At 41.6% G+C, this 25,112-nt stretch overlaps 2 protein-coding genes across 6 annotated transcripts in view; one reads left to right on the forward strand and one right to left on the reverse strand.

Annotated features, from left to right (window-relative positions):
* Nucleotides 1-25,112, forward strand: part of wdfy4 (WDFY family member 4) — a 40,052-nt gene that overhangs the window by 4,248 nt on the left and 10,692 nt on the right. For 3 of the 4 annotated variants that reach the window (XM_068326954.1, XM_068326956.1, XM_068326957.1), the window contains exons 7-49: nt 68-257; nt 487-647; nt 2,034-2,266; nt 2,371-2,510; nt 3,050-3,180; nt 3,408-3,506; nt 3,655-3,845; nt 5,660-6,357; nt 6,500-6,593; nt 6,690-6,904; nt 7,031-7,116; nt 7,374-7,602; nt 7,756-7,832; nt 7,908-8,126; nt 8,294-8,472; nt 8,562-8,793; nt 9,197-9,336; nt 9,409-9,520; nt 9,609-9,799; nt 9,885-10,037; nt 10,723-10,796; nt 11,069-11,227; nt 11,319-11,413; nt 11,527-11,623; nt 11,752-11,954; nt 12,157-12,323; nt 12,436-12,555; nt 13,498-13,671; nt 13,752-13,886; nt 14,403-14,529; nt 14,640-14,791; nt 15,064-15,302; nt 15,524-15,642; nt 15,776-15,967; nt 16,056-16,162; nt 18,481-18,558; nt 18,687-18,878; nt 18,970-19,036; nt 19,134-19,351; nt 20,961-21,109; nt 21,214-21,328; nt 21,585-21,670; nt 21,741-21,803. In XM_068326954.1, coding sequence (XP_068183055.1) covers nt 68-257; nt 487-647; nt 2,034-2,266; nt 2,371-2,510; nt 3,050-3,180; nt 3,408-3,506; nt 3,655-3,845; nt 5,660-6,357; nt 6,500-6,593; nt 6,690-6,904; nt 7,031-7,116; nt 7,374-7,602; nt 7,756-7,832; nt 7,908-8,126; nt 8,294-8,472; nt 8,562-8,793; nt 9,197-9,336; nt 9,409-9,520; nt 9,609-9,799; nt 9,885-10,037; nt 10,723-10,796; nt 11,069-11,227; nt 11,319-11,413; nt 11,527-11,623; nt 11,752-11,954; nt 12,157-12,323; nt 12,436-12,555; nt 13,498-13,671; nt 13,752-13,886; nt 14,403-14,529; nt 14,640-14,791; nt 15,064-15,302; nt 15,524-15,642; nt 15,776-15,967; nt 16,056-16,162; nt 18,481-18,558; nt 18,687-18,878; nt 18,970-19,036; nt 19,134-19,351; nt 20,961-21,109; nt 21,214-21,328; nt 21,585-21,670; nt 21,741-21,803 — 6,898 coding nt within the window. The remainder of the gene's footprint in view (nt 1-67; nt 258-486; nt 648-2,033; nt 2,267-2,370; nt 2,511-3,049; nt 3,181-3,407; nt 3,507-3,654; nt 3,846-5,659; nt 6,358-6,499; nt 6,594-6,689; nt 6,905-7,030; nt 7,117-7,373; nt 7,603-7,755; nt 7,833-7,907; nt 8,127-8,293; nt 8,473-8,561; nt 8,794-9,196; nt 9,337-9,408; nt 9,521-9,608; nt 9,800-9,884; nt 10,038-10,722; nt 10,797-11,068; nt 11,228-11,318; nt 11,414-11,526; nt 11,624-11,751; nt 11,955-12,156; nt 12,324-12,435; nt 12,556-13,497; nt 13,672-13,751; nt 13,887-14,402; nt 14,530-14,639; nt 14,792-15,063; nt 15,303-15,523; nt 15,643-15,775; nt 15,968-16,055; nt 16,163-18,480; nt 18,559-18,686; nt 18,879-18,969; nt 19,037-19,133; nt 19,352-20,960; nt 21,110-21,213; nt 21,329-21,584; nt 21,671-21,740; nt 21,804-25,112) is intronic. The other variant, XM_068326955.1, reaches the window with a different exon arrangement.
* lrrc18a (leucine rich repeat containing 18a) lies at nt 21,813-25,110 on the reverse strand. 2 transcript variants are annotated; one of them, XM_068326958.1, is made up of 3 exons: nt 24,840-25,110; nt 23,936-24,043; nt 21,813-22,788 (listed from the first exon to the last, which is right to left on the reverse strand). In XM_068326958.1, exon 3 carries the CDS (start codon nt 22,782-22,784, stop codon nt 21,999-22,001), a length of 786 nt encoding a protein of 261 aa, XP_068183059.1. In that variant the 5' UTR covers nt 22,785-22,788; nt 23,936-24,043; nt 24,840-25,110; the 3' UTR covers nt 21,813-21,998. The 2 variants fall into 2 exon arrangements, with proteins under 2 accessions (XP_068183059.1, XP_068183060.1); XM_068326959.1 differs by lacking the exon at nt 23,936-24,043.

Genomic DNA, 25,112 nt, shown 5'->3' on the forward strand with positions numbered 1-25,112 from the left:
ACAGTATTGTAAATCTCTGACCTAGAATTGCCTCAATAACAAAGAACTGTTCCTTTTGCCTCGGTAGGTAAAAACTGTGTCCGACTCTGTATCCAGAACCTGTTGCACATCAGTGATGACGTGTCAGGACCTCTGCTGGCTGAAGTGGCTGTGGCCGTGTTCAGCTTCATTAGGGACACCTACACCTTCAACCCTGCCCTCTTCATAGAGTTTGACACCAACAATGGCTACAAGGTCCTTGAGAACATCCTGAAACGGTGAGATGAAGGACATGAACACATTTCAGGACCAGGAGTTATTATAGAATATAGATTTGTCTCATGACAATAGTAAACAGGCCCTTCTTAAAAATTAAGAGGAAATATCAGTCTAAAGATGCAGCCCCTTGAAAAGACGCAGTACTAGTAATAGTATAAATAATAAACTTTTTTATTTCTCCCTGCTTTGTATTTAACTTCCTTTTGTCTCTTATCCAACAATCCTAAGCTGTGAGAAAGGTGTATCTGCGGATCAATTCCAGCCTGTGGAGGAGTTGCTGGCTCTTATTGCATCTTTCACCCTTCTTGGAAAAACTGAGCTGAAAGTGATTCTTTGCGTCTCCAATCCTCAACCTCCAGCCTTTAGATTTGACCCACCTCTCACCAAAGGTAGGTCAAGTCTTTGCCATGAGTTCTACTCTATAACCGTAATTATCAGTTGTAAAATAAGGATAAACTCTTGAGTCATCCATTCCAAAATCACATGCCAAACTGTCTAATTAACACCAAATGCATTAGCCCAGCAAAGACAAGATTAGGGATGAGAATTTCTTTCCCCCATGTGACCACACAGTTCAGCAGCCTTGACGTTTTTGCTCTTTTATATACCCACCCAAACTCCATCACTCCCTTTCCCTGATTTCCCACACACTCTGACTCCCTGTAGCTCCACCACTACCCTGCTGCGATGCACAACACCCCTCAGGTTAACAGGAAGCTGAGGTGATTATGTCTGTGATGATGAAGTGGAGGCTTCCCTCTAACTCTGTTAGGATGCCCCACATCCATTCACCACTGGCCTACAGCAACCAGCCATCTATCATAGATACACACACACATCTCCATCCAACACTCATAAATAGTGTTCATAATAAACATATCGTACCTTCATACATACACACAGACACACACACGCAGCACCAATCCATCACATCAAGGAGCAGATCTCTTTCCAACGGAGGGACCAGGCAGACTTATGCGCTGATCTTATTTAGCTCTGATGTGATTTTGACTAAGTGTGAAAATGAATCCTATTACTAAGCAGGTGTATATTTATTCACAACAACCATGAGTGTGTTTGAGCTCTCTAATCTAAGACCTCCTCTTAATATTTTGACAGTGTAGCCAAGATACTTTATCAAGGCAGATTACGCTTCTCGTCCTCTTGCCTTCATGCAGGTTGTTCCCTTTGTTTTTCAGTCTGTCTCTGTATGTGTAACTGTAGAAGAAACACAAACACACACACACACACACACACACACACACACACACACACACACACACACACACACACACACACACACACACACACACACACACACACACACTTATTCATTCATTCATTCATTCATTCATTCATTCATTCATTCATTCATTCATTCATTTATTCAAGGGGCTACTGAGCAATGGATGGGGATATCCTCGATAGAAGTTAAGACGAGACCAGAGAATTGTTGTGAGAATATGTGACATTGTCCAGATATCATTTTAACTGTTGCAGCAGACACTTAACTGTATGATCTCTACATCTCATCATTTGGGTCTCTTTGGGTTTCATAAGCTCTACATACCTTATTAGGGGCTCAACTTGGGCTTTGTGTTTCAGCTTACTTTTAATTTGTTGGTTTTCCTGTTCGAAGAAGTTGACTGTCTGATCCCACCAAAGCAAAATTTGACGAACATTCTGTTCAATAGGACTTATGTTTAGGACCTAAAGCTTTCATTGACAAGTTAAATGACTTTTTGACTCACCTCCTATTCTACTGTTTTTGCTAGGGTCCGCTGTGAAGAATCTGCCTGCTTTCCACCTGCTTCAAGCCTGCTTGTTGCACTCTGAGGACTCCACACTGTGCTGCCAACTTCTTCAAACTCTGCAGGCACTTTGGGAGCGAGATACAGCTAATTTCTTCCTTCTGGAGTGGAGGGCCCAGTCTATGGCCCAGCTGGCTGCCTGTATATGGTGTAAACCAGTACCTGTACAAAGACTTTTCTTTTCACTGCTGGAGATGGTATGACTTGTGACTTGTAACACAACTTGCGCAAAATGTTTTTCACAATTTTTCTCCGATACAGCAATGCCATAGGGCCTGACTAAATATCTGATTTCCTACAGGTGGTATTTAAGTTTAACTACATCCCTCACGAGGCCTTGAATGCACTTCTGGCTGTGTTGAAACAGCACTGGGCAGGGAAACTGGCTGGGGGAACGGCACGAGTAGAGTATCTACTGGCAGTTCTGGAGTGTTTTCATAGGTGAGCTAGCTGCTAGCATAATGTGAGAATTTGTTCAAGTGTTACATCCTAATATAAGCATAAAGGCTAATTTGAACAAATCAATATCATATTATGTACATAATATATTAATATAATAATATACAATAATATAATATAAAATAACATAACATAACATAACATAAAATAACATAACATCATATAATATAATATAATTGCCTTACATTAAGAAGGTTCCGGGTTCGAGTCCCTTCTGTGTGGAGTCTGTATGTTCTCTGCAATTCTGCGTGGATCCTCTCCAGGTTCTCCGGCTTCCTCCCACCTTTATAAACACGCGGCTTAGGTGAATTGATCACTCCAAATTTGTCCGTAGGTGTGAGCGTGAGTGTTTGTTATTCCTGTGGCTGTGCGATGAGCAGGTGTCTCATTCGGGTACACCCTGCCTTTTGCCCATTACCATTCGAAATATCGTATAGCACCATATCATATCATATCAAGTTGCAGTTTTAAAAAAAATGAATGGTCAACACCACAAGTGACAGCCGTCTCTTCTCCTCCAGGATGACAGCGTGCAGCGGCATGCTTACTGAAGTTCTCAGTGACAGGGGTCTGCTGGAGATGCTACTCTTTGAACTTCGGAGGAGAGCAAAGATCCTCAGGAAGACTGGAGTTGTGTCTTCGTCTCAAACAAGTACTCACTGATTTTGTTTTTTCTTCAGCCACTGAAGGATTTGTGATTAAAGAGCTACTAAGAGAAATGAGGAGATCGTTTGACAAAACTACATCACTGTATTGAACTGAGCAATAAGCAGTCGTTCTTTAGTTGAAGTAAAAATGGACCTCAGTCGTTCAAATTCAGTCTTGGTCTTCCTCTATTTTTTTTCTGTAATTTGTAACTAAAGTTCTTGTACTCTTTAGATCCAGAGCTGCCATGTGTGGAGGACAGTGAAAAATTGCTCAGTGTCTGTATGCTTCAACTTGTTTCAACCTTTACTTTTCGTTCAATCAAAAACACAGGTATTCTCATGCATCCCTTGTAATGTACATTTTAATAGAAAACTCAATTCCTTTCTATTTCACAGTTTGTGATCCTTTTTCATATCTGAAATTTATGCCTTGACGAGAAACTCCTGTTACACACTTAATCTCTAAATGTGTGCTCCAGTTTCAGTGCGAGACCTTGGTATGGTACCTTATATAAAGATCTTCTTGGATGAGGATCAGTATCGTGGTCCCACTCTGAGGATCTTAGAGCATCTGGCTGAGATTAACCCTGAGGAGTTCATGAGCACAGCCATCGGAGCCCTCTGCTCGTCTACGCAACAGGAGGTTGAGCTGAAGCGGGACCTTCTGCAGGTACTTAGTGTACAAGCTACATGGAGCAACACATACAGAAATACTGAGATATGCAGTGACGTGCGGTCAGGGGACGGCCTCACCTGCCATCAGAAAAAAAAAAAAAAAAGGAAAATGGAATAAATACATCAAATGGTTATATATTTATCCAGTGATGTGTATTATATAGTTATTTTTCATTTAACGTCACAAATTTACATTATTTGTACTCATAATCCCTGAATTTTCACATTTACTGCTGAAATACTGAAAAGAGACCTGCGGTGAGACACCAGCCATGCTTTGCACAATGACTCAACTAGCCGTGCTGGTATGCTATACAGTGAGACCGTAATGCTATCTCTATGTAAGTCGCTATTAAAATGTTCAAATACGTTTGCTATTTGAACTAAATTTCCTTAATTTAGCTAATGTATGTAATGTACAGTATTTTTTTGTCAACAACTGCATGTGTGAAACGTTTTTCATGAGTTGAGTGGCACACAGTGAGGCACGCAGTTCTCGTGCCTCATGGTAGGGGGTGCTGGTGATCCCAGGGATTCGGCTGAGGGTTCTTAATCCTCGGCCGTAGATGTGACAGTAAACTACAATCTATTGTCAGCGAGTCAAGTGCAGCCATTCATTGGTTTTCCGCTCGCCTTGTCTGACTATAAAATAGAGGATTACATATCTTAACTCAAAATTTTTACGATGCTTTTGTTCAGAGGGACTTTATAATTAAACATAACATAAAAAAACGTGTAAGTAACAACATAATAATCTTTTTAATCAAATGTCTTATTTGTGTGTTACAGTTTGTATGTGTAAGTTATTCTGCCATGAGACTTTATTAATGACCTCCTCACTGTTGCTTTTTAAATGGTGAATAAGCTACACTGTAGGTTAGTATGTTTATAAGCATCTTCATCTGATTATGATGAAGTCAATGCCTCACCAGCCATGAACCTCACTGCACGTCACTGGAGATATACAATAAGCTAAAGTGCAGATGAAGTTTCCACCCTACATCAAATTATGACAAATTGTAATGAAATTAAAACATTATAAAATAGTGATTTTTTTTTCTCAGTGTGTGGGACACTGGTTACATTATAGACAAATGTAGATTGATTTGCTAAAACAGGTTAATCTGTAAACTCATGACTGATTTGATTAAGCTATCAGCATTGTGCTGTGGCTCACATAAGATTACCACCTCTATCAGATCAGAGAAAGGGACAGAAATCTTATTATGTTTAACTGTGTTACACCCACTGTGTGTCCGTTTTTATAGATGGTAGTGAGAGGAACACTTATTTGCAGACATTGTGTGTATCGCGTGTGAGATTGTGCATGTGTGCTGGTACTTTTGTGTGTGTGTGTGTGTGTGTGTGCGTGTGTGTGTGTCTTTTGCTAATGCAGTTAAAGCAGGTGGCAATCAGATTGGGTACGACCTGGATTGGCAAGTGTGAAGAGCCATTGTGATTACTCCAGTTTCAGTTAATCACATTTCCCTCTGCGTTCAGCCTAATACATTACCTGCCTGATGGATTAGGTCTCTGAATCGAATAAAGCTAATGTGATTTTGTTCACCTCCAAAAACTAGTTACCAAAAATGATTTATGACATATCTATATGTTTCATTTATTTTTCATGCCATTTACTTTTAATTGACTGGGGTGACACTTTTGAAAGCTGTGCCTGTGAGCGGAGCCGAGTTTCTATCTCAATACATTCTCCTTAAAGTACGGCATAGTATTTTTGGACCATCGTCACTTAAGGTTGGGTTTGATGATTTAATTTCACATGTCTGACTCTTCCTTCCTCTCTTTCAGTCTGTGCTGAGGGTACTGGAGAGCCCAAACAGCTGGGATGCCTTTCGGAGAGCTGGAGGCTTCACCGGACTGCTGTCTCTGGTGATCGAAATGGAAGGAGCGCTGTCTGATCCTCCCCAGGGAGCAGTGTGGGAGTCTGTGGGTCATAAACCACTTCTGGACCTCCTTTTCCTCTGCCTTCACATTCTGGCCTTGGCTGTGCAACTTCACTCAGTAAATGCTCACCATTTTGAGACTGGAGGTTTTTATGAAAAGCTCGGGGAAGCTTTACTTCCACTTGGTTGCTTCCACACTGAAACACCTCAGGACGAGAACTTTGATGAAGACAAGAGCAACCAGTCTCCCAGAAAGAGCTTTTACCAATTTATTGAGTTGGCAGAAGCTCACCCCTCTGCTTCCATCACCCCACAGCCCAGTCTGCCTGTCAGTCTTAGGACATGTATTAAGTTGCTGTTCTATCTTGACCAGTTTGCCACTGGGACCTACTCTCCTTCAGACTTATTTGTTGGTCTAAAGTATGATGACAGGTGTGACAGAGATAAAGAGACACTAAATGGACTAGTTGTGCCTGAAGGAGTGTCTTCAGCATCACCCATTGTCCACTTGGGATCAGACCTGCATTCCATGGAGGATGAACAAGGAAGACCTGGAAACAAAGGAGCCAGCATTTCTACAGTGTCGTCAGAGTTTCAGTGCAGGTGGATATTTCTAACCAGTTTGAAAGGGTTGAAAAATCCTCCATGCTCTTTGAAGATGAATTTTATGCATGCATTCATATCAAATTAGTACCAATGAAGGGGGTGTGAATGCGAGCTGTATCATTTTTCCCCTTTCTTACAGTTTGTTCAGCTGCAGTAATATTATTCTTCATCCAGGAGCAGTCAGAGTTATGATTAGTCTTCTTCCTTCAGTATTTAGTCCCGAAGACACACAGGTACCTCTCTAGAATGAGATTACAGTCACTCATACGTACAGCCATGTAATGCACAATAATTAGAAATAATTCACAATTTCTTTCCCTGATTCCCAGCTCTCCATGGAGATCCAGTTGTCACTGGTGCACCACATCCAGGCCATGGTTAAACCTGAGCAAAACCGGCATGTGTTGTGCAAGGCAGGGCTGATCTCCACACTTTTGACCCACTGTCAGAGTATGCTGATGGCTGTGAATCATCCATTACACTTGCCTGTTACGCGTATCTTGGAGAAGCTCTCCTCCCAGGCCATAACGCATGCAGAGCTCAGGTGAAACACAGTGTATGATGTTCAGATGTAAATATTTCTGTTCGGTTCAAAGATTTGTAGACTTACAAATTGATTTTTATGCTACAATACAGTATGTGAGGTGTGTGTTCTACTTTCCGTCTTCAGAAAGTTCTTGTGTTTGGGGCATCCTCTCATGTGCTTGACTCACAAGATGGCCAAGCAACCAAACTGTCATCCATTTCTCAAAAATGGTACATTGTTCTTTTATTATCATTTATATAGCTTTCTGTCATGCCTCCTCTTCACATGTGACATTTGATCGTCTTGAGTTTTAAGTTGGCTTTTCAAACACGCACGCACGCTCACACACACACACACACACACACACACACACACACACACACACACACACACACACACACACACACACACACACACAAACACACACAAACATACACACATTAATCAAGTACAGTAACTCTGATTTTGGTTGTGTTACCTAAACCAGGCCTCAGCACAACCGGAGATGTCTTCTCAGGATCTCCAGTAAAGACCCTAAAGCGGACCTTCAGCTTATTACAGTCCACAGCTTGCAGTGAATCTTCTGTTGGTTCTGCAGTCCCAGGCCACCAGATTGTTAGTCTGGTATCCATGACATCACCACGCACAATCAGACCTTACAGAATCTCTGCCTCCCCTGCGTTTGTAGAGTTTGACATGAGTGAGAGTGGATATGGGTAAGTCTCCGTATAACTGTATAACTGGGTGTCCTGCAGTAATAGGCTAGACTAGATAAAAATATGTTTGATGCTCCTGGTCTATGCATGAAACACTATGGTACGTAATTGAAATTTAATGTAATTACTCATTTATTATTTATTTCTTTGCAGCTGTCTCTTCCTTCCCTCTCTGGCTACAGTGAAAGGAGTTACTTCAGATTCGATCTCAACAGGTGGAATTGGAGGAGGTAAGCAATGAGTTTAAACGTTCTCTGATATGAAGAAGTCTGAATAGAGCATCTTATTTTTCTCTCTTCTTTCAGACTGCCGGGGTTTCCCCCCTGCAGCAGGTCTCTCATTTTCATGCTGGTTCCAGATCATCAGGTTCAGCTCGGCCTGTGATTCCCACCCAATCCGTTTACTGTCGGTGGTTCGCCACATGTCCCGGAATGAACAACATTACGTCTGCATGTCTATTGCATTTTCATCTTGTGATGGCTGTTTGATCATCTCTATGGAGGAGGAAGCATTCACATACTCAGGTAAGAATCCCAAGGAAACAAAAGTGTTTTTTAAATATCTTTCAAGCTTCTTTTCAAAGGTTCACGAAAGTCAGCTTTTTGTTATCTAGAGTTAAACCTGGGAATGCACATTGTCCTTTCATACAGCAGAGACTCACTGAATGTTGTCTTTTATGTCTTTTTGACAGATATGCTGGAGCCAGAAGTTTGCACTCCGACTCCATTGCCTACATCTCTGAGGTTCCGCTGCTCCAGCGTGCTGGTCCCAGGTCAATGGCACCATTTGGTTGTGGTCATAGCCAAAGACTTGAAGAAGAGCTGTCTAGCCTCAGCCTACATCAATGGCAAGGCAGTTGGGACAGGAAAAGTATTACAGGAGACTGTTGTCTGAACTTATTCTTGGTTTGATGTTGCACTCATGTATTTATTCATCACTGCTCTTGCTTTTTCTGTCAGATGAGGTATGTTCAGCCATTCCCTGGAGACAATGTCTCCATGGACCCCACAGCTGTGATTGATGTGTACGGACTGATAGGAACACCAGCTCTCTGGAAGCATCGTGCTGCTCTAGTCTGGCGAGTGGGTCCGACTTACCTGTTTGAAGAGCCTCTAAGCCCTGAGGCTGTGGGCGTGATATACACACAAGGCACTGCTTATGTTGGCAACTTCCTGGCTCTGCACTGCACAGGTGAGTCACAAGCAGTTGCGCAATTTGGAAAAAAAAAAAAAAAAGTAGGCATGCACACTAGGTATTTTGTTTACTTCAAACAAGTGGATTAGAGCACATGACTCAATCAGTTAATGCATTATGCAGTGGTTTATTGGAAATATGATCAGATAATGTCATGACATTGGTTTTAAATGTGATGGGAATAACTTTTGATTGTTCAATGTTTTGTTTTAAGCATATTAATAATCAGAAAATGCGGTTTATTTTAACAATTTATCTTTATTATCTACCAGGCCAGTAATTGCTTTAGATTTTCAATTTAATATATTGACACAATATTTTCTCAGATATTCATGGTGACACAACACAATGACCATTTTAAATGTATCTGCTTGGTTTTGCCTCACTGTTGTTGATCCAGATCCTGACGCTCTCCCTGTAAGACTGGTTCAGGAGGAGAGGATCTCATTCGGCATCAACCCAGCAATTTTCACTTCAACAACTGTCGCACAAATCAGAGAGGATTACAATGAGGTGGACTGCAGGCTGATTGCTAAAGAGGTAAGGTGAGTTCAGGATGAAGCTCAGTGTTTGTTTGGATACAGATTATCAATCATTGTCTGTCTTTTGCAGATGGGGATAACTTCTCGGGATCAGTCCACTCCTGTGTTTCTGGCTCGAAACATCAGTCAGCACCTAAGTGGCACAGCTCGCACCATCGGAGCAGCACTAGTTGGACATTATGGTAGATTTCATATTATGTTACAGTCCTTACGGTACATTTTTGTTGATTCTTAGACACATTTGATGAGTGTGTTGGCTCTCCTTTCTAGGTGTGCGTACATTCACTCCCAGACATGCCTCTAAAGCTTTCCTGTACATTGGTGGGCCTGCAGTCGCCCTCAGTCTAGTTGCAATGGCACAAGACGACAGTTCCCTGTATGCAGCTGTAAAAGTACTTTTCTGTGTGCTGGAGACCAACCCTGCCATGCAGCAAGAAATGAACCACATCAATGGATATAAGGTCTGTCAGACAGCGATGAGAAGCTGAACGTTATGTTCCAGAAATATTTACTCTCTTACTGCTGTGACCTGCTCTCTACTTAAAGCTGCTAGCTTTCCTGCTGAAGATGAAGAGCAGTCTGATCAGCCACAGAACCTTTCAGCTGGTTACTCATCTCTCGAGTTCAGTGGATGTGATCTCTGGGACTGGTTGCCAACAGAATATACCTGCTTTCCAGGCCTTGCTATGTGACCTGGAGGTAAATACTCGACTCTTTTTAGGAGATACTGGGAATGGGTCCTTTCCAGTTTTTTCGGAGCATTTTTTAATTAACTTTGGAGATGGGCAGGTCATGTTTGTCTGTCTGTTTTTGCAAAAGATCTCTCAAAACACCGTATTTCTTGACATGGAGGGACAAGAAACACTTCAGTTGGTGAATTTCTCAATGAAAAAGAAGCTCCAAGTGCCAATAAAGCATATTTGTGTAATTCTGTACAGTGTCCTTGAGTGTCAAGAAAGGCACCTTTAAATAAAATGTATTATTATTATATTATTTCATTTATTTTTTATGAATTTTTCAGATTTACTTGAAATCTGACAAAGTAGTTGCATACAGGAACCCAAAACAGAAATTACTGGTAAAGCAAAATAGAGTCACACCCATTATCTCTGATGAATTATTTTGGTAAGAATTTTAATTGGTTGGAAACTGCTTTTTTTTGCGTGGTTTTAAAGAAGATGGTACCTTTCCGTGAAGGTTCTCGTTCATCTAGGTCATGCTTATCAAGTTCTGAACTGAAGAAACCTCTTGGATGAGAGGTTGTCTTCAAGGAACTTTCTATAAGTGCAGTTCTTTTTATTTAATGCCTCTTAAAATGGTGTCTGTTTTCTCGTAGCTCATTGCTGAGGTTTGTTGCTCCATCATGATTGTCATGTTTTTTCAGGTGTGGCAGAAAACATCAGATAATCTGGATCTGTCAGTCCTGATGAACTTTTGCGAAATCCTGAATTTCTCAAGGTAATACTCTCAATTTATCTGCAGTGGTCCAAACAAGACTGTGCTGTAAATTTTAATTCACCTTATTGTTGATGAAGTTATTTATCTAACATTTTAGCTTGTGATAGCTACAGTGTCCTGTCAATATTGCAGAACTTTGTAACTGAAATAGTCATTGGGCTGTTTAACAGAAAAAAATCAGAGAAGAAAAGAACATGAGTGCATATAAATGAATTACTAGAGTCTTCTTCACAAACAGTTTATGATCGATATGGTTCCTCTGTTACCCTTAGCAATGATGATGGGTATGCAGAAGTCCTGCACACTGTCCTTCTACCAAAGCTTCTATTCAAGCTTTCTGATCTTCCCATAACCTTTAAAAAGGTTAAGGCCATTTCTGATGTCATCACATCCCTTCTAAAAGCTCATTTCACCCCTCAAAACATCAGCAGGTACTGTCTGTCTGACATATTAAAAATTTTAAAATCAGCTTAGTTCAGGCTTTATCATTGTGTTAAAAATATGTCCCTTGTGTTTGGTCAGACTTGGGCTGTTCTTGGTCTACACACTCCCTTTCCCTAGTACCTCGAATGAAGGCAACAACATATGTAACAGCAATCTTTCATTTGAGATACCAGGTACATCGTAGAACACACAACCACACATACAATGCTGTATTTAGTATGTATTACATCACAGGGATACAAGATTCTACCAGCACTGACTTAGACATGTCGTCATTCTGCTGCAGCTGAGAGTTCTGATCCAGCTAACCTCATCTGGATCCGCAACCAGTTGTTAATCTGTCTTTGTGACACCCTCAGCTCAGACAGCCCTCCTATAAAAGAGTAAGTAGCATCAATGATCTTTAAAACAGATGTAGAACAATATCATATTTCCACAGCATTTCATGCTTTAATATGTCAATGCAGAAACATGAACTGACATAATGCTTTGTATTCTGATCCTTCACTAGTCAGCAGAAGGCCATGTTCAATGTCCTGGGCAATGACTGGTTCCTGCTCTTCCTTCAGCCCCACCTTCATCCCTTGACCTTGAAACTGGGTCTTGTCCTGCTTACACACTTCCTGTCAAGCCCCAGCATGCAGACCAGCTTCAGAGAGGGGGTGCTCCCTGTAACATTTATAGACAGAATGGATGAGCCTTTTACTGTCATGGGTACACATAGTTTTAACATTTTTAACAGTGAATTTAGGAACTGATTACATTTTGACCTGTGCTTTTTTATTGGAAACTTATTGTAATGTTAGCTTGAGCAATTTTTTACTATAGTATGAAAATACAGATTTATTGCAGATGTAAGTCAGTATTCTAAAGTTTTTTTTGATTATCAAATTATTTCGATTTATCACTTTCCCAGACAACCTTCGAGCTCATTGCTGGTCTTATGAGTGCATCAGCACCACGTGTCCAGGCTTTGATGTCCTGCATGGGATGCTAAAAAGACATTTTTACCTGCCTGAGGTGTATGAAGCATTGGCTGCTCTGCTATTGGGCAAGAAGTTCATTCACACAGTCGAGGGGAAGGTGAGTATTTTTTATTTATTTCTATTTTTTTGTGAACCTTCCTCTTCATGTCGGTCATGATGAATTCTAAAAATGCTGTATATATTGTATATATATTACATGCAATCTACAGGTACATTTGGATGAAGCCCTACAATCATTGATTGACAGCCAAGCGGATGCTCCTTCTGAGCAGCTATGTGTTGAAGCTGCTACAATAATGCTGGAATTACTCAAAGTCATCATTACTCAAGTGAGGTCTCTATATGACATACTTTGAAGCGGGATGTAATAATTTGATAGCACACTATCAAATCATTACGTCCCACTTCAAAGCGGTGATGTATTGTAATTGTCAGTGTCCATGTGTTTGTCCATCCGTCCGTCCGTTCGTCCATCCGACGTCCGTCCGTCTGTTAGTCCACCAAATATATTTGCAACCGTTGCAGATAGACAGGTGAAACAAAAAGCACATTACTTGGGCAGCAAAGGGGATGAAAATGAGATGATAACCTTGACCTTGAGAAAACTAGATCAAGGTCAAATTCCAAATTTGTTCACTCAGGAACCGGATAAGATAGAAAGACGAGGGAGAAGCCCAGTGTGAGTAAGACCAAAGATCAAAGCACTAACTTTGATTTATGAAAGTAGGTCAGAACACCAGCTTTGATCTTTGACCAATGCAAGTAGGTCAGCGTAAAATGTTGAATTCAGGGGTGTCGTGGGATGTTGCAGTCTGTGACTGCCTTGTTACATCCCGCTTCAAAGCGGTGATGTCTTGTAATTGTCAGTGTTGAGGTGTTCGTCCATTGTTTGTTAGTCAACCAAATATCTTCGCAACCGTTGCAGAGAGAAAGATGAAATAAAAAGCACATTACTGGGGCAGCAAAGGGGGTGAAAATGTGATGATGACCTTGACCTTCAGAAAACTAGGTCAAGGTCAAATTTCAACTTTTGTACACTCAGGAACCGGATAAGATAGAAAGAAGAGGGAGACCAGTGTGAGTAAAACCATAGATCAAAGCTAGTGCTTTGATCTACCTATGCACTAGTTTTGATCTATGGTCAAAACTAGTGCATAGCTTTGACCTACCCAAAGCTATGCACTTGTCAGGTACTACTTTCAGGGTACCCTGACCTACCCTTTGCGGGATGTTGCAGTCTCTGACTACCTTGTATAAATTGTTTTTCACAGCATCCACCAAAGCACTTGTCAGATACTGATGCATCATGGGAATTTCAAGTCCCAGCAAGTGTGATGCAGTTCCTTTGTCTACTCCATAACCTCCGTCCAAGAGACCCACTATGGGCATCAACAGAATTTCTCAATGCTCTTGCCGGAGTTGTGTTCCCTCTGGACAGTTCAGAGGTTTGTTACTCAGAGTTTATGAAACTTAAACATTTTCCATCTCCGTCGGTCACGGACACTTGTTTGTCTGCATTTTTCAGGGAGAGATAGAGCCTTGCTTCAGGGGTCAGTCAAAACGAAAGCCAGTGTGTGATTTTATCCGTATTCTGCTAATGGACAGTCTTCTTAATGTGTCTGCCAACACCAGCACACATCCCCTCATTGTGCTGCTGGAGGTCAGTACACACGCACACACTCACACATGCACACACACACACACACACACACACACACACACACACACACACACACACACACACACACACACACACACACACACACACACACACACACACACACACACACACACACACACACACAGCATAATTAATTCTTTACTGCACTTTTTTTAGTTCACATGTCACATTCAGTTACAACAGGTTTGCAACATATGTATAAAATACAGTATTGTGCATTCCACATAAATGCTATTGCAAAACTCTCATTTCTCCAGAAGGTGCCACTCTTTGCTCAGTTTCTAAATGAGGTGAAGCCAATGTGCTGCTAATATCATTCTCCACTAGCTTTCTATGAATTTATTTTAAGATAGTTATGCCATACCAACATCCACACACACCACCTCAACACCTACCTTTGAAACATTAGAATATCAAGAATAATAGACCAAAAAAATCCATCTCAGATCAAAATGTCATGTTTTTTAAAACTGAAATTTTGCTTAAATAACACAGTTTTGTCCAGAGGCTGCATCCTTGGGACAGAGACAGAGTTTCCAAACTGAACTGCTGGATTTCATCATGGACATCATTCACATGCTCAGCCATGGGGTGGAAAACAGCACTCATCTAAGTTCACAAGGTAGAATCACAATGACTACTTTACACACAGCTCCAACAGGTCTGACCACCACATGCTTGAAAAAGAAGGTCCTTCGTTTTATTGTGTTCTGTTGCTATTTTCTCACTCAGACTGCCAGGATGAAAGACCTGAAGGTCAGATAAGCATGATGATGGAGAATGTGGTGCTCTTCAGTAAGAGCTTGCAGCACAACCTTTACAGCGGAACATTCTTGGGAGACTCTGAGGGTTTGCTCAACTTCCTTGCAGATCAGATTTTGGTGGTGAGACAAAAGCCTGGAGAGACTTGTACATAGAGTGCAGTACTATATGTGCACTTTACTACGTTAAATAGAAATTTGTTTGCAACAGAAATATCACAACTTTTGAAATTTGTAAGCCTGCAAACTAAAAATTTTATTTAACTTGTTGTTTTAATTCAATCACAATCAGTTATTAATCTCATTCTAATTAAAGCAAATTAATGCACAGCTCGCTAATATTGACCTTAAATAAGTAAATGGCTAACTGACAGCAGACTGATGTGTTCTTCTAGGCACTGGAGAAAGGCCAAACTCACAGGGAGAGGGCCGTGTTGGCCCTCTACTCCTGCATCAATAAAGTCATACTTTATTTCTTGTCTCAACCACGACGTTCCCAAGAAGAAAGAGAAGGGATCATTGGGGCATTACAGACTTTCATGGACCGTTGGGATGTTGTCATGGCAACGTACAACTCAAACGTGAACTTCGTCACATGTCTTCTTCATTGTCTGTCACTGATACAATCTGGCAGGTAATGGCAGAACCAAAAACCACATATATATATATGTGTGTGTGTGTGTGTGTGTGTGTGTGTGTATGTATATATATATATATGTGTGCATATATATATATATATATATATATACAGTATATATACATGTATACACACACACACACCCACACACACGCTAACAGGTAGTTCACACATGAGGGTTCACTGACATCCAATTGCACGTTTTTTTTTTTCCGTAGCTACCCTGAAGGTTTTGGATGTGTAGCACAAAAAGTATACAACAAGAAAGCTCCATCCCATGTGTTTCCCAAATCCAAACATTCTCCACCCCTCACTGATGGAGCAGTCGTTACCACAGGTATGAGGCCCAGTGTGTGGAGGTTTATTTATATTCACCACAATAGTATGATCTTTTTGTGCATTTGTCAATTCTGGGGAAATTTCCTGGATCACTGGAGAGTTCAGAACAAAAATGTGTTCATGTGTTCCAGATGACAGAGAACTAGTATCCTTAGCAGAGTCCTGCTGGTCTAGGGTCCTGACAGAGAGGCAACACACACTTGAAGAAACATATAAGATTGAATTGTCAGCAAGTCGAACAGGGAAGACGAAGCCTGTCAGCATGACTGACATCACCCCCCTTTGGGAAGAAATTGCACACAAAACCTGGCTGCTATACACAGGTTAGCTCTTACTTTACTCACAAACTGAGAGGATGTCTGAATGTCACAGGTTCTCACGTGTAAAATTGTATTTTTATTTTCTTCCAAGACTCTCAGAAGAACAAGGTGGCCAGCAGCTCCACGACGTTTAACGTGATCAGCAGTGCTGTCCGCTCAGCTTTGGGTAAATCTGGCAAAGAGTCAGTAACAGTGGAGGTAAAAACGCTCCCTCATGTTCAGCTGTTTTACAAGTGGCAGAACTTGGAGAAGTCTGTGATGACGTCCTGTTTGATGAGTGAGGGGTTGTTACCTTTTCCCAGACCTTCCGTGCCCAAACACTCATCCCAAAGTCACTCCTGTGTTTGTGCTGTGGGCCATCCAGCCCTGTGGGGGTGTTTGATTATTTCTTTAAATGGATTTGGATTATCACAGCTGATTGCCCCTGAGTGGGCCTAGTAATTGATATCTGTTAGGCCTATCCATGGGAACACTCGCTACAACACATTGTTTCCTGCTGAAGGTTAAAGACGCGTTTATTGTTGTTTTTACCCCCGAAACACGTGGCTCACATCATTAGTTCCCCCACAACGGTTAAGACGTCGAGCCATCTGGAGCAGGGAGTGGGGACATATTACTCAGGCACACAGGCATGAAATTACCGCGTCTGTGTGTCTGTCTCACCCCCACAAAGTGTGTGTACGTTCTTGTTTGTTCACATCTCTTTGCCGACAGAAATCGGGTTGGCAATTATAGAGGTACCAATCTGATGAAAACATTATTCATTTGATGTTATTCTTTATCATATCACTCTTTGACAGGCTATCAGAGAGGGTGATGAATTGTTTTTCAGTCTGAGAGGCAGAGAAGTGAGAATGTTTGCTTTCTCCCTCTCTGCTGTGTGTTGCACCACTTCGCTCTGAGTAGGTAGCGGTATGCAGCGTGTCTTCATAAAATTGATGTTGAAATGATCAGTAGTGGTCAGCCAGAGACAAGTGAGTCATTAATTAATTTCTGGATCATCAACTGATGACCTTTGGTTGGCAAGTCATGAGCTTGTGGGAAGTCTCATTTCAGCATTTGGATCCATAGTAATGTATTTCTACAGATTACTGGGCAGATATCTACTTTTCTTCCACAGAGTAGTTTTAAAGCCGACTGTAGGTAATGAATGAGAATAAAGAGACTGATAGGCAGACTGTATCCTCAGTCAAGCTTCAGTGCAATCCTTCTGGAGATTTATTTCATCACCGAATGCAGTTTCCATAATCATATCTATGTCCTCATATTAGAAAGATAATTAACAGCACTAATGATCACGTTAAGTTCATTACGCATTCACTGCCTGCCCAGAATGAAGTTGACATTATGTTGCCTTATCATCAAAGGTGGCGTATTGTTGGGAAGTCATTAAAATGGAAATGAGTGTGATGTTCTGATGTTAATTGCAGAGGGAAGAGATGAGTTATGTATTTAATGCTGCATTTAAGAAGCCAGCGAGGTTCCTATCTGCTAAATAGGGTAATTAATGCTATATATTACTTATGTTTGTCCAAATGAAGGAATGAAATTAGGGGATGATGATGCCGACTTGCTGTTTATCTGTGACAACATTGCTCTGGTTCGCAAACTTCATTATTACCCTCTTTTTTTTGTGTCTGTAATATTTCTATAATCTCCCCTCAAATTACTCCTTTCTTTCTCTTCGCTGCACAGTTTGGAGAGTCAGTCAGACATTTAGAGAAATAGTTTTCATTCTCCAGAGAGCTTATCAAAGTTTATTGTTAACTTTTACTCGTGTTTTTCTTTTATTCTGAAATCTTGAATTTTTGCATCTGTTGAATTGCAGGACAATTTTTGTTGCGCTCGGAATCAATTATTACATTCATAGGGTTATACCGCAAAATACAGAATTAGCATCTGTAAATAAGACTCGATATAAAGACTTACTGCATGTTCATTCAGTCAATTAAATGGCTTTCCTGGGTCAGCTGTGAGAATGGACACATGTTGTTTCACTAGTCTCTCAGCGAGCACTGCTGTGATGATGGGCTTAATGAAGCAGTTAACAGTCAGAATATGATCCCAGTGAGTCTGCTGAACACGAGCATCCTGCAGTGTTGGTACAGCTCTGTTTTGGGTTTTTCCATGTGTTCTATTTTCTTTTCTCTTTTAATCGACGTATACACACTCACTCACACAATAAAAGCACACTTACCTTTCCCTTGACTGTGGCGTGGCTCAGTGATATTAATGTTTATGTTAATTAGATCACACCAACAAATGATTACATTTCCTGACAGGGTTATTGTAAGATTCTAGCCACTAGCTTATTTTGCCCAGTGAATGCAATTTGGAACAGATGTAATTGTATGAATGCATTGTAATTGCATGAGGAAACAACAATACCATTATGAATATACAACCTCTGTGAACATGATGTGTGTTGTGGGTGTACAATATGAACCAGAGGAAGAACGATTTTGCCGCCTGCACTTTTCATTTGCACACATCACGTTATTTTTATTTCTCTGTAGGAGTTCCTGTCCTACATGGAGTCACATCAGCAGAGAGGCTATGGCATGTTTGAGAATATGAAGACAAAACACTTGCAGGTTTGACAAAGATGTTATAAGTACATAAATGTTATAAAAATGTTATCAAAATACTAAAGTCAGATCTGTAATCATGTTAATGTCTGTCTCATGTATTCCCTTGTTCTTGCCATGCTTCTCTGTGCCAGTTACAAGCCACTGAGTGGGAACAAGTGTGCTCCAAGTGGCTGAACATAGAGGCTGAGCTGCTGAGGGAGAGGGCCGTGTTCGGTCCTGGTCCTGGGGTGCTGATTAGTCAAGACTGGGAACAAGATGCTGCCGAAGGACCCAACCGGACCAGATCACGCATCCGCAGAAAGGCTCTGAGACGAACCAAACGGGTTTGTCCTTTCAGATTTAGAATAATCTGTGTTGTATGATCCTTCACAGTGTCCAACACTACTTTCAGCTGTGTCATTCTGATAATAACAGGTGCGAGGAATGTTGTGTTTGAGTTTAGCAGCTGACACGACAGATGAGAACAAAAGTGGAGCAGAGGGTGAGACAGGAAGCGTTTCCTTTTGAGTTTTTAAAATCTTTTATCAAGATGTGGGTGTTGAATGTAAGCTCAGTGGGATCACTAGTTTCCTTCATAGCAGATGCCAAGGTCCTGTGTGAAGCTGGAGCAGAAGCTAAAGTAGTTGAAGAGGAGGAAGGACAAGATTGCGACCATCTGACTTTCTTCCCTGTTCTGAATGAGACGCCCTCCGTCGCCGAGGGGCCTACCGACCCCTTCACCCCTGAACCTTGCTCCCACACAAAAGACTGTCCTGACATACGCATCATCCTGCAGCAGCTGCACCTTGCAGAGGAGGTACGGTACTGTAGCACTGGAGGGTGTGTTTGTATGCCCGGCTGCAAACCACAGGCTTAAACAGAAGCGTAACTATTCACCCTGCTAATATTCACAATCATAATTATCTGATGTAGACTAAGGGATTCCAGTAGCCCAGTGCTGCTATCAGAATTTCATCTTTCCTCATTAGTGTAATGTTTTAATGTTGAGGCCCAGCTCAGCTCTCCTCATTCTTCTAGTGAGTTAGAAACCACGGCACATGTTGACAGGGACTCTCCTCGCTCCGGCAACCAGCCGCGGCTTTTAATGTTTCTGACAGAAGTATTAATAAAAACAGTAGGTGGTGATGCAAGCTGTCTTACATCTGCTTAGTAAGTGTGTGATGTGTGCAAGTGTGTCCTGTTGCCTTGCAGTGTTCAGTGTGTGAGCCCTGCTGAGCTTCCTGTCAGATGAACACAGTCATTAACTCTGAAAAATGCACAGGCACGCACGTGCGCACACACACACATGCACACACACACGCACGCATGCACGCACACACACACACACACACACACACACACACACACACACACACGAGTAACACACAAAGGGAGACCCACTCATAATTAGCTTGCCAGCACCAATAGTGTGATTATGACAGTAATGTGTATGGGGAGAAATCAATGGACTGACATTAGGCTCTCAGTCAATAAAAGTCCTCCTTTTCTCTCCTTCTTCCCATCATCAGCTAAATCACCCACAGACTGATAACGCATGTCTGTCCAGAGCACAGTAAGGAGATAAGGAAACAAATTTATTGTTATGTATTTAATCTTTGATAACAATAAATGTAAGTTTTTTTCTGAAATCCAGTTTTTGCCAGGGTCAGTGGGCCCGATGTTAGTTTGTGTTCTCTGGAGGAAACATAAAATACGGTCGTACTATGATAAAGCGCAATGTAATAATTCTAAACCATGTGGCTGAGACTCGCTCCTCTTTGCCTTCCAGATGACAGGTGACATCATCCATCATCACGTGCCACTATGTTTTCATTCAGACAAGAGGTTCTGATCACTTAGCAGGTTTCCTTTTGTGTGTGTGGCAGTGATTAATTCTCCTAATAATGGCCAGGCAGGGCCTCCTCCTGCACCAAGTGTGTGACTTCATGTCTGGGGGCAGGGAGTCTGATTTGATTAGTATAAATTGCAAGGGGCCTGCGGGTGTGTTGGGGCCCCATATGGTTTTTGGGTGCTGTCTCCCAGAGGACCTGCAGAGGTGCCAACACACAGAGAAAGCCAGGTGCACACACTCACTGTGAAATGAGGGGAGACGATAGAATTAGCTACGCATTATCTCAATGCAGTTAGCATTAGCTACAGCCGGTGCTGAAAGCAGTATTGTGGGTCCACCTTGGCACTTGATGAAACACACAATCACAACCCTGAAAAAGGGGCTGAGCCTCCTAATCAATCAGGTCTCATAATGAAGTGTTCAACTGTGTCTTTTTAATAATGATTAAAAATGTGATTAAAATGATCAATCAAGTAAAGCCTGAAGAGACGGTGTTGCTGCCATGTCATGTCCTGGGAGGGAAATGTGCCTCTCTCTTGGGGTTTAATGTATCTCTCTTTGTAACCCTCTGTAGGTAAATGCTAAGATGTGTGTCGTGATTGTGAGTGGGCTCAAAGTCACAGAGGGGGTGCTGCTGTTTGGGAAGAAGAGCCTACTCCTGTGTGAGGGTTTCACTCTCAGTCCTGCTGGAGATGTTTGTTGTAGGACACACCACCCTAGCAGGTACGGCAGTGTGCTGTTGGATCGGAAAACATTATGTGCGTAGTTAGCTTTTCTGCCGTCTAAATCATTCACCTGTCATCCTCTGTGTCCCTTTATTCCTCTAGTGTGAAGGATCCCTTTATTTCCAACATGATGAGCACAGACCTACCACCAGCCAGGTGCAAACGCTGGCTGTATGAGGATATAAAGGAGGCTCGCTTCATACGCTTTCTTTTGGAGGTTAGATGTCCAAATGCAAACCTAGATTTTTTTTTAATAAACATGTGTGTAACAAACGTTTTATAACTGCACAGGATTTAGCTGGAAAAGAGTTACATTACATGTTCAAGTTTATCTGAGTACATTTTAACTGCTTTTGCAGTGGTTTTACATCATTTGTTCATATGAGAAAAACAAACAGATCGTTAAGTTAAGGTTTGACATAGATATAACTGTTTCCAGCTTCATCATCAAACATTATGCCTCTAACTCACAGGATAATGCTATCGAGATCTTCATGAAAAACGGACATTCAGCCTTCTTGGTGTTTGTGAATAGAGATCATGTCTCTGCGTTCAAGAGGTACAACGTGCACTGGAATTGTACCCGGTTTTTATATTTTCAGCACTTATTCATTCTCCTCTCCCTGCAGATTGTGCTCAGTGGTGTCTGCATTAAAAGGCAGAGCGGCGGCCGAGATCATTGCTAATGCCAGGTAAGTGTCAACAGTCAGTCATAGTCATCGAATACCACTTTTTGGAAACAGAAAAATGTTATCACACATTTTATTTAGTCAACTGACATTAAAATAAGAATTGGAATGAATTAACAATATCTACTTGATGCACAGTGATATTGACAATGTAAGTAGTCTTTTTTCGGGGCTATGTGGACTATGACCCCTGCTGTACTAGTAAGGCCTTATTCTCCACACATCTTGATGAACTCTAGCCACTGAGTTTGGCACCATCAGTCCTGAATAGGTCTTCATCCTTTTGTCCTCTATCATAACACTCCCTCCTCCTTTTGTAAACCTCTCCCCCTGCTCTTTACACCTCTTAAGGCATGTCCCACACAGATTGCTCTCATGGACCAGGTACACTTCTTCCTTTGATTCTGATTTTTTCTTCATCATGCCATTTCCATCATCCTGAGAATATGATAGCCAGTTTCGTTTCATGTTCACCTTTGTGAGGTTGCGTAGGCTTGTCACAAACTCTGGTACCTTGGTGAAGCAGTTATCAAACAGGCCCAACTCTTGAAGGCTTTCAAGACCATTTAAGGTGAGGGGCAGTGTGTCCAGCTGGTTCAACCCTAAATTGAAACTCTTCAGGCGGGTGAGAGAACCCAGTGTGGACGGTAATCCTGCAGAGGTTAGGCGGTTGTTCGAGAGATTTAGGTGAGTCAGCCCCACCAGTTTGCCGATGGACTCCGGTACAGACTCCAGCCTGTTGCTGTGGAGATCGACCCATTGGAGTGACGAAAAGTTCCCAATACTCTCTGGAAGTTTTTCTATCAGATTGCGACTTAGGTCCAACTCGTCCACATTAGTCAGTTTGAGGAGACACTTTGGGAAGACGGTAATACCCATGTTGCTAAGAGTGAGTCTATGTTGTCCATTCGGCATCATCCGTATTGCCTTTCTGGCGATCTTGAGAGTCACTTTTGTCCCTTTGGCTTCTTTCCCTTTGGCCATGGTACTGCAACACACAGAGTTACTGAATAAATTTCAGCTCAGCCTCTTTTTAATGATAGTTGCCCCCAAGAGGCTGATTTACAATAATTTATCTAATCTACACCAACACACAGTACTATAGCAAATAAATGTGCTGTATTTTTACATGCAAGTATGTGCACAAGGCTGATGTGATTTATTCAGATACAAGGGCTTTTGTATGGCCTGGGGCAGCAGGGAAATCATGCTCTCTGAAGTATGATAGTGGGTTGTGTGCGTGTGTGTGTGTGTGTGTGTGTGTGTGTGTGTGTGTGTGTGTGTGTGTGTGTGTGTGTGTGTGTGTGTGTGTGTGTGTGTGTGTGTGTCACAGTGTTGTGTCTGCATCCATGCGCGCTCACCAGTGTTGCCCATGGGGGTATTTAAGAGCATGACTCTCTAATTAAGGCTAATGCTGGGGAACAATAGGAGTGAGGCGACACTGGGTAATACAGCAAAAACAAATGAGTGCTGATGCTCCCTCAGCATTCAACTGATTGAGCTGTTTGGCTTTTTTCAGAAAAGGACTGCATGCATGTGTGTGTGTGTGTGTGTGTGTGTGTGTGTATGTGTGTGTGTGTGTGTGTGTGTGTGTGTGTGTGTGTATGTATTCCTGTCTCACATGCATGAGTGCATGCATGTGAGACATGCATTGGCAGACATGACTTCACCATACTACAACACTTATCCACAAGCACGAGGAGTCAAATCAGGACTTTGATAAATGATAGTTAGGGAGTGTTGAGAGTGTGATGAGGGCTTCGCTCTTCACCCCTCCCTGTCTAAAAGAGCAAGGTGTGTGTCTGTTTGTGTCTATGTTACACCCCAAGGCCCTCTCTCGCCTCATTCATCATCCTCAGGATGAGAGAGGTTATCCACTGGTGCTTGTTCCTATTATAACCTCCTATAGAAAACTATTGCATGAAATTATTGCTGGCAATTAGATAACACATACTGGGCCAAATGCAATGATTGATTTAGTGTAGCTTTACAAAATAATTTGGTCAGGAGTTATTGATGTTAGAAATTGAATGCAGTCTGCAGCCTCTTGGTCTCTTAACCCCAGTGGGTTTGATGTGTTCTTGTTTAAAGCTTGTATTTACCTCTTCATGCAGGACCTGAGGATACATACTCACCAGAATTTGCGCTTTTTCCTCCAGTTAATGCAAAATTGTCTCCAGGTTTAGACTCATACCAGTCACTTAATTTACTGTGAACCAACCATTCAGCTGCCAGCCTTTCACCTGCATAGCAAAACATATAATCCACTGTAACGGAGATCATAGAACACCTTAAACCTCCATTTTCAATTTGGTCATCATGTAGATGCTGCAATACCAATAACAATACCTTTTTGTTTTATTTTACAAAATGTGGCACTGAAGTCAGGACGAAAGATCAGACCCTAGGATCCCTACACCAAACTGAGAAAGTCAACGTTTCTCTTGTTTAACTGCGTTACTTAGCAACTGTGGTGTTTAGCTCCAGGACTTTATTGCCGTGTTATACTGGCCACAGAGGGAAAAGAGATTTCAGGAGCAGTTTAATGCTTTCCTAATTTAGATTAAACTAGTTTAGAAAGGTGTTCCATGAGTGAAATACTAATGAATTGTTCAGCAACACTGACATTTAGTTGATCCTTCATGTTTTAGTTCGAGCTTTTACTTGTTCTTGTAAGTTGTTGGTATTTTTATTGCACAATTTGCTAAAGAGCAACTGTGAGCATTTGTTTGTGTACTTGGATCACTTACGACACTTTTTGAAAACGCACTAGCATTCACTGGTGGTAAAAAAAACAGTGCGCTATGAAGAAAGAAATCCTACATTAGATATATGTAAGAGTTCCTTAATACAGTATAATGTTATTCCTTGACATAAATTTGAAAGAAAGATATTCTTATTTAACTGGTAATTATTAACTTGTGTACCTCTATCTCTAACAAGAAAATATATTACAGTACTTGCTTTTTTAAACAGCTCACTTTACTGTATTGATCTAGTCAGTCAAGTAACGGAGTGTAACAAAGTTTATGTCCTCACCACTAACAGATGGCTCCATCTGTCACCTCCTCCACATGCCTGCTCCCTCTTTATCCAACCTACTGTAGCTCACCTCATTCCCATAACTGCTTCTCCACCTTTGTTCGCACAAGTTTCACTCACTCACCTCCTCTCAGCCTCTACAACACTCTGCCTCTGTGTTTTATTCCAACAATGGTTGCCAGGGAACAGAGAAAGCAGAAACACTTTGTATTGGTAAGGATCAGTCATCAGCCTCTGATGCATATTCAAGCTGTTTGTTTTCTTTATTGT

The sequence above is a fragment of the Antennarius striatus genome, chromosome 11, assembly GCF_040054535.1.
Source record: "Antennarius striatus isolate MH-2024 chromosome 11, ASM4005453v1, whole genome shotgun sequence".
NCBI lineage: Eukaryota > Metazoa > Chordata > Actinopteri > Lophiiformes > Antennariidae > Antennarius > Antennarius striatus.

Excerpts from the sequence above, each read along its gene's own strand:
- lrrc18a (XM_068326959.1), bottom strand. The coding sequence starts at position 22,784 with ATGGCCAAAGGGAAAGAAGCCAAAGGGACAAAAGTGACTCTCAAGATC.